Here is an 8,947-nt window from a genome sequence, read left to right on the forward strand (position 1 = left end):
AATAAACACTCAGTTCAATATTGTTTTGTCAAGTAGGAAACAACGTTCAAATATAAGGTTATTACTTTGTTTAGCAGCCTGTTAACTGTATTAATGGTGGATAAGTGGGAATAACATCCAGCGATGAGTGACAACATGTCATAGACTGTCAGGTTGTGGAGGTTTGTGTCTGATACTGTGGGTGATGCTCCCTTGAAGTTAAACCAGTACACGTCCATCTGTAGATTTCTTTCTTTGTACAGTAGAGTTCGTCATTATAATTTCTCTTGTTATTTTCATCACTCTTGCATTTTTGTTTTTTTTTTTAGAAAAAAAAAAAACCCCCTTCTGTTTTGCTGCTCTGTTATCAATCCTCGTCTCCATCGTCCTCCTGCATCTCCTCTTGCTGCTGCATCTCACATGCCCTCTTCTCCCGCTGCTTCTCCTGGATCTTCTTCATCTCCTCGGCGTATTTACAGAAGGTATTCCCAAATTTGGACCACACTTTGTAGGGCACCGTGATTGAGTTGCGGTAGGTCGGCTTCACCTCGCTTACCCTCATGAACACACCGTACTTATTGGATCCGACGTCGAAGAAAAAGCGCTTGTTGTCAACAGTCAATGACGAGCCTTCGGGCAACTCCGCCGGTTCGTCCTCCACACCGTAATCGTCAATAAGTTTCGCCAAAGCGTCGCGAAACTCAATAAGTCCCTGCGCAGGGAGAGCGATGGTCTGGCCTTGTGTGGATCCCAAACCGGGCCCCCGGTTAACGGTCTGTCGAATCCTCAGGAACCGTCCTCTCTGGTTTTCTTTCAGATCCATGTAGTATTTCCGATTTTCCCGGACCAGGAACTCGCTCTTGAGCGCTCGCCTCGGCTCGTCTTGGACCAACCCCGGGTTGCTGGGACCCAGCTGAGCGTAGTGTTCGATGAAGTCCCCCAAGTAGTCACGGAACTCGACTGCCACGGACATGGAGAGAGTGAGGCGGCTCTTGTTTCCACCGGCCCCGACTTCAGCTATCTTTAAGAAGCGGCCCTTGGCGTTCTGCTTAACGTCCAAATAGAAGCGTTTGTTCTGGATGTCAACCCGCTTCGACGCCAGCTCCTGCGTCTCATGCTGGAGCCCGGAAGCCGAGCCCGCCCCTCCTGTCGGTAGGTGAATGGAAGCGAAGCCTGGGCCCGTGGCTGCTCCTCCCTGCTCACTACCACTGTCTCTGTCCGCCATGATGCTGCCTGCCTGCCTTCTCCCTCTGTCTGTTGCTGCTGCTGCTGCTGCTGCAAAGCCACGGCCAGCCCCAGCCTCCGCCGCAGCTCTCGCGAGATCTACAAAGAGGTATGGGTAGTAGAAAAAAAGAGTAGAGTTAAAGGTGCACCTTTTATGGGTTTTGTTTTCTTTTTCACTACCAGGAATTGGCTTATAAATAAGTTTTAATTGTTTTTTAATACACGTACGTTTACAGTAATATCAACATTAATTAATAATTGTTGTTTTAAGTTAACTACAATGGGCCCTTTTTGAAAAATCCCTGTCAGGACGAGAGAAACTTCGCGAAGGCCGCCATGTTGGATTACAATGTTTTTACAATGTTTTTGGAAACTCTGCGAGTTAATGACAGTTGGGGTTCGACGTACGTTCTCCCCCCATTCTAGAAAATATTCAACCGTAATGCTACGCTCCACCAGCAGAGTTTAGTCTGTCTTTAGTCTACAGTACTTTCAGGTCGTCCTCTATATGAAATAACGCTGTTTTGTCGGTTTTTTTGTGATTAATAATCACCGGTAAACGGCGGTAAAATGTCGATTTCAACAAGTGGGAGGGGTTTATGTTATGATGACGACGTGTGACTGACAGCACGGCTGTCCAGTACTATATTACCACTAGTATAGTTAACGTACGTCGAGCCCTCAGTGATTGTCACCAACGTGTATTTTTTATTGCCACTAGGCCACGCTAAATGCCCCACAGTGAACCTGTAGTGCGTCGTGGACAACACATATTAAAAATCATCATATTTTTCGAGTTAAAGACCAGACCATGGTTGACATATAATACACATGAAATAAGAACAAGTAAAGTAGTTTTACCTTTATTTTAAAAGTAAAACAGTATATTTATTATTATATTTCTTTAGAACTCAGTAGTTTAAACCTGTCACCTGTTGCCCAGACTGGTGTGACTGTAGGGTCGTGCACAGGCTGCAAAATTGAGGCCTACTTTTTTCATGAAAAAAAAAAAATCAGTTAAATGTACGGTTTTGTTGTTTTTTAAAAATTAAAAAATGTGACACATATTATAATGTAATAATTATAATATAAAACATATTATCTATATATACATTCATACATATATAAGACATATATATATTAGGAACAGTGTCAAAAAAATTCAACTTACGTTAATAACAATATAAATATAACATAATAACAATATTAATGACAGAGAAAAGGCTATGATAGATATTATCAATAAATAAATAAATAAATGCATTACATTATCTTAATAAATTAAGATAATGTAATAAGTGTAATACATAAAAAACCTAAACACAAATAACATTAGTGAAGAATAGCTTAATCATGAAATTGTCCCTGGAGACAAATATATATTTAAAATTTTTGCTACCATTTAATTTAATAATTTGGACATTATTTATAATATTTTGCGGCGTCGTAAACACTTTTTATGGGAGGGAAAAAAAGGCCGGTGACGGCGAACAGACAAAATGGAACGAGGCGGTGAAAAAGCCAGATTTAAAATATTTAAGATAAAATATTAATTTAAAATATGTCGTTGTATTCAGTTATTTCATAATTAGTTATTTACATACTTTAGAGTCGTCTTTTTCCTGTGATGTGAATTGATGTTATTTTAACAGCACCGTTCGTCTTCCGGCGGCAGCAGTGACGTCAGTCCACGTCTGTCTGATCATCAGTGTTGCGTTGATTGGAACCGGGGACAATATTAAATAAAATTGTTAATAAAATAAAGTTAATTTCAAGGAAATCCACTGAAAGCGGTTTTCATTTTTTCACCCTCCATTTCTGACCTGCCGAAATGACGGGTCGAGGATCAGTTCATTAGCAGTACAACCTTCAGTCACTACATTTATAAACATTAAGACTTCAGTCGTCTTAATCACGTGGTCCAGGTCTAGAGTTTCTAATGGTTCGTTCGAGGACTCCTCTGGACAGTGGGGTTTAGTTTCTCAGCTCTTTTTGGATTCATTCAGACTTTTCTTTCCTGAATAAAAATTTAAAAAAATCTATCGTAGATATGTGACAATCGTATTAGGATTTTACTGGTCAACCAAACTTCAACCCTTGATGTAATGCCTTGCTCCTCAGGCCGAATGACATCGTCCTGGTCCCGACAGCACTGACAACAGCAGAAATGCATTATGGGCCTAAAAGTTGGTTTAAGGGTCAAATGAGAGAACGAGGTCTCGGGGAGGTCATTGAAACCCCCCTCCCACTACCCCCCCCCCACAGCCTTTATCAGCAGACCTCAGATGGTCCAGTCCTGAGGTTTTATATTTTAATATTTAATTTTATTTATTTATTAGTAAATGAATAAACAGGAGCAAATATTGTTCATTTGAATGCAAGATAAATAGCCAAGTATTTCTGCAGAGATATTTAATGAAAAATAATAATAAAACATATTTATTAGTGTTTAATATTGATCTCATATTAACTTCTGTTCTTCTTTTGTTTATGTTGAAGTACAGACTGTACTGTAAAATGTGTGTGTGGGGGGGGGGGGGGGGTTATACAATTAAACATTTCGTCCCACATAGTCGTTTATTGAGGCCCCAGTCATAAAGTATATAAAAATAAAAAAATAAACCATGTTATTTATTTTATTTTATTTTATTTTTTGTTCCATTTATACATGCAGCGGTGATAAAATGTGAACATTATTTAAATGTTTTTCATAAAATAAATAATTTTCACATCTGAGTAAAATAAATTACATTTATTTATTTAAATAGATGAAAGAAAAAAATTAGATTTTCCGTGTGGCGGCTTTCAGTCCTGTGGTTGGAATCGGTTTTTAAAAAAACTTAAAACTCATTTTAACTCATGATTTTTTTTTTTCAAAATAATTCAATTCAAAATATTGTTTAAACTTTATTTCTCCTAAAACCTGTGCATGTCCTGAGGCATGAGTTGAACCGGATGTTCGGGTGAGATGCCCGGAAACAAAACAAAGGGACAAAAATGAACAAAATAACAGCCTAGTGAAAATGGTAAAATATTTTATTACTCATTGATAATATATATGATTTATTGTTCGATAAATGGAGTTATAACAGTATCATGAAATCGGAACGAGAATTTGAGAAATAAATGAAGAAAAAAGAAAAATGTGGAAGAAAATTGATTTGTTCACAGAAATCTCTGCACTTTTGAGTTTGAGTAAATTTATACCAGGAAAAGAAACGAGGAGAAACCAGTAGCACTTTGTTGTGATGACTGAGTTGTAAAGTCTTTGTATTTATTTTATTAACTATTTTATATACAGTCGTGTGTAGTAAAGCCTTTAATTCTCCTCCATATGAGCTCGACCTCTGTGGGTGAGTGGGTGATAGTTGGTGGAGTTAATTTGATGTGTAATTATTTATTTTATTTCTGTTTTTTAAAATAGTTTATTCCACATATAACTGTATGTTTGGATGTAAATATTTCGAAATAAATATTAATGTGAGTCAAATTGAATGAATCTGAAAGGGTTTAAGAACTGATTTTATTCCAAAAATGTCAGATTTGTCTCAGTTAATTATCAGTATATCATTAGAGTAAAGTAAGTTCATATCTTTGACTGTGACAAAACTCTCTGTCGCTTTTAATTTAAACATGTGTGTGATTTATGTGATTCTAAAGGAAGAAACAAATCTTCTGTCGCTTGTTTGATTTTTATGGTAAATCTTGTCATTTAAAAGAAATTCTAAATTTATCATTCAATCAAATTTTCTTTTCAAAAATGTTACTGCGTGTTCTTGACTGTCTTGAACCATCATTGTATTTTGTTCATATATATATATATATATCGGTCCAGTGTTTTCAGCTCCTCAGCTCAGATCCAGCTCCGACATCTCAGTTCCAAATATGCTCTTGTTTTTTTTTTCTCTCTCTCTCTCTCCCCCTCTGTCTGTCTCTCTCTCATTGTTAAAGGCCGCCGCTGTGATCACCCCATAAAGTTTTGCTCCACATCCCAAAACAGAAAGGCAGAGGCGCAGCTCCCACTGCAGCAGCAGCAGCAGCGGCGGCGGCGGCGGCGGCAGCGGCGTTACTCTCTGACAGAGCAGACCGACTGACGACACCGGTGCTTAAAGTGTAAGTGCAGACGCGGTACACACTCTCAAATGGTTGACAGGACGCCGAGAATCCGACTGACACGGAAAGAGACGCGTCATTCCACCGATCTGAGATCCTCGTTTCCACCTACCTCCTTCTTCCAGAGCCTCGGTCTGCAGACAGAGAGCCTCCCAGCCTCGGCGGGGAGCAGCAGGAGAGGAGAGGAGCAGAGGAAGCAGAAGAACGCCGGTGGATGTGATCGAACGCCTCCTCTGGTTTTTTCTCCCCCTGTGGCAGCACGGAGGTCTTCTCGCCTCTGTCTGCTTCACAAGATGGACAAGAGACGGCGAGTCGTGGCACGGACAGCGACACACGCACAAGTTCAACGGCGCACGTCTCACCTCTGATGTCAACACGCACGGTGAACGCGCGCCCCTCTTTGGCCAGATGGTGGAAGTGCAGGGTTGGCTTTTGATTTTCGGTGAGGAGTCAAGAAGAGACGAGGGCAACTATGTGGTGCAAAACGAGGTGAGTGAATTCCAAGAAAGTCGCACTTTAGAACTTTAAAACAAACAACAATATTTCACTGATTGTTCATACGATATGGTATATTTTACACTTAACAGTTGCTGGTTGCAGCAACCGTTTAAAAAACCCTCAACGTTTGTTCCGTGCACAAAAACGTCATGATAAAATTATACAAAGTTTGATTTTTAAAAATAATAATAACTACTATGATTTTGACAATAAATAAATAAAGATAAATAAATAATTAATAAATAATAATAACTACTATGATTTTGACTATATTTAAATTCGTTCTTTTTTATTATTATTATTATTATTATTTCTTTATTTTTTTTGTAACTCATGTAACTCCTGAGCTCGTCACAGTTCACTACTGATGCACATGCACAGCTGTACGTGACATTAAAAAAAAAGTCCTGGAAGTCGTAACATGCGTGCTACTGGTTGTGATTGGGCTCCCTCTAGTGGTACACAGGGACATCTGATACCCATTATTAATAGTAGGCGAGTCACTTAGTAATTAATTACAGCTGTTATAAATCCTCGCGTGCTGTCCCTCTTTTTCTCCCCCTGTATCTCTGTGTGTTTTTATTATCTTACAGTCAGTCTCTGTCTGATACTCAGTCTGATAATCTGCGTTCTCTTCTTCGTTGGTCTTCATCGGGACAGTGCAGGGTCTGAGCTGTTGTATTTAATAGTTGGTGGTCACTGAGACGAGTGTTGTCGGTGGTGTAGAAACGTTTGGACAAAAAGTCTTCCACAGGAAATTCTTAAAAAAAAAAAAAGCATCACACAGTTTTGTTGTTCCAGCACAAACTAAAAACTAAACATACAGAGGCACAACAACTGTGTTCTTAGCACCCTCTGTTGGGGAAGAAGGAGATTTAGTCAAAGTAACCGACTCATTTGCATACACGTCATGAAGGTTAGAAAAAAAAGTGTTTCTTTTACTTTTACACTAACACTAAAATTTTTTTTTCATCTTAATCATGTCGAGCAGCCGTTCGTGATGGTTTTGGCCTCTGTTTTACTTAAGTTTTTTATTTTGTAAAGGTTTCATAAAGCTCTCCTCCATAGGTTTCATTTATAATTTATAGACGGCGGACGGTTTTCAGCACCACGGACAGCGACCCGTGTCTACGCCGCGGACTTGGAAATGTTTCAATGACATTAGAACACTGCTGTTCTAATGTCATTGTATATATATGTTCATTACATTCATTAGTTTATTATCCACATTTTTATTTTTTATTTTTTTGCTAACTCGGTACACGGTATCATTTTTCTTCTCTGTTCCACACCAACATGGTTATAAATGTGGTCAGCAGGTGTCGCTCTCTGTGACTTGTCAGTGCAACATGCTGTATCCGCATTCTAACCGCCGAGCAGTGATGAATTCTGACGGCGGTAAATGCACGTGAAAATGACTTTAATGTTGTTTTTTTTTTAGTTTGGACCTTTGTGTGACGTCATCACGAGTGATGTTTATTTTAAATGACTTTAGAAAAGTGTGTTTTCCGTGGCGTGTGGTTTGTGTTTGTAGATTTCTCACCGAACACTTCACTTGTGAGTTGTACCATTATAGATCTGATGCTTCAACATCAGTTTTTTTATATTTTTATTTTTTCTTTTTCTCAGCAGTGAATGTGAAGTCAGTCAAACACTGAGAACTCGGTTCTCCTCCGTCTGTGGACTGATGTCTTTGGCTGTAGTAGGAGGGACACGTCATGTGAGTGAGGATGTGGTTTGTTCCTGTGTAGCCTCTGATAGATGACCACGGTGTGTGATTGACACTCACACACAGAGAGAGAGAGAGAGAGAGAGGACCTTTTGGTCTGTTCTGTATCTCGGTGCTCAGATGCTGCGTTTGTGTTGACGGAGCTCCTGTGACAATCAGCATCACCTCACCTCAGTCTGTGTCTGTAGTGGGGGGCGGGGGGCGGGGGGGTGGTGGTGGGTGGGGGGGGGAGAGAGAGAGAGAGAGAGAGAGAGGAAGCCGCGGTGGAAGGCGGCGTATTGGCGTCCCCGCCGCCGATCACTAAGTGTTTGATTCCGGGGGAATGAACGCTGGTTTTTCTACCAAACTTGTGCTCCACTGCAGCATTTCTGCGTCTTCAGCCTCCGCTGCAGACGATACGGGGAACCGTCATAGCGGTGCTTCACCACTGCGATTTTTTGAGGCAAAAGATAAGAGTGGCGTCGTCTTGCAGTTGAGGATACTATGGCAGCATAAGGGACGCGTCTTCTGGAGCAGAGAATTGTCCGAATCCTCCGCCTGGCGTATGTATCTACGATGCCTTATGATGATGATGATGATGGTGGTGATTACAGCAGAAGGCAGTGACTGGCTTTGAAAGCCAGCATCATCCCGCTCTTGTACAAAGCTGCTCTTTACCCACTGAACACCACTGGAAAAAAAAAATAAAGCAGCGGATCCCAATGGCATGGACACTTATGCAAGGTCTGCCGCGCTGCCGTGCTACTGGAGCCCACTCTCTGTCTCTTTCCTCAACCCAGCTCTGTCGCCATCGCCCCGCAGCCGAGAGAGCCCTGCCGCAACGCGACCAGCGACCACCGAGCCAAAGCAGGCGGCATGAGGCTTGATTCAGTGCATTTATCCATGCTGGTCATCGGGGTCTCATTCGCCTGCTACTCCCCGAGTTTGAATTCCCTGCAGGACCAGGCTTACAAATCCGCCGTGGTGATCGAGGGCAAGGTGCAGTCCACGCCTGGGAACGTCTCCGCGGAGCCGTACCGTGTGAATGTCAAAGTGCTGGACGTGTGGCCCCGGAACAGCGGGGGTCTGGAGCGAGAGCAGCTCGTCACCGTGGGGGATTTTGGATTCGAGGCTCCGTGCACCAAAGTCAAGAAGAACCACAAGTATATCTTTTTCATGGACCCCACGGACGAGCCCTCGGTTTTCAAGGCATCGTTCGCGCCCGTGGACACGAGTGGAAAGAATCTCAAAAAGGATGTTGGGAAGATCCTGTGTGAGGACTGCGGTAAGTTCATGTCGGTGAAGTGCAACCCGGAAGAATGAAGGGTCTGTTTAACCGCCTCTGGCTCAGTGCTTTTGTTTTTGGTAACAGGTGCCCGGCAGGACGGTGCTGCCGCCGGCCCCAGCCCGGGTCTGGGGGGCGGG

At 41.6% G+C, this 8,947-nt stretch overlaps 1 protein-coding gene across 1 annotated transcript; it reads right to left on the reverse strand.

Annotated features, from left to right (window-relative positions):
* Positions 1-295: 295 nt before the first annotated feature.
* Positions 296-5,944, reverse strand: puraa (purine-rich element binding protein Aa). Its single transcript, XM_017042027.2, has 2 exons — positions 5,429-5,944; positions 296-1,302 (listed from the first exon to the last, which is right to left on the reverse strand). The coding sequence occupies exon 2, from the start codon at positions 1,202-1,204 to the stop codon at positions 347-349; it is 858 nt and encodes a 285-aa protein (XP_016897516.1). The 5' UTR covers positions 1,205-1,302; positions 5,429-5,944; the 3' UTR covers positions 296-346.
* Between the last annotated feature and the right edge of the window lie 3,003 nt (positions 5,945-8,947).

This window comes from Cynoglossus semilaevis, chromosome 19, assembly GCF_000523025.1.
Source record: "Cynoglossus semilaevis isolate Cse_v1.0 chromosome 19, Cse_v1.0, whole genome shotgun sequence".
Lineage (NCBI taxonomy): Eukaryota > Metazoa > Chordata > Actinopteri > Pleuronectiformes > Cynoglossidae > Cynoglossus > Cynoglossus semilaevis.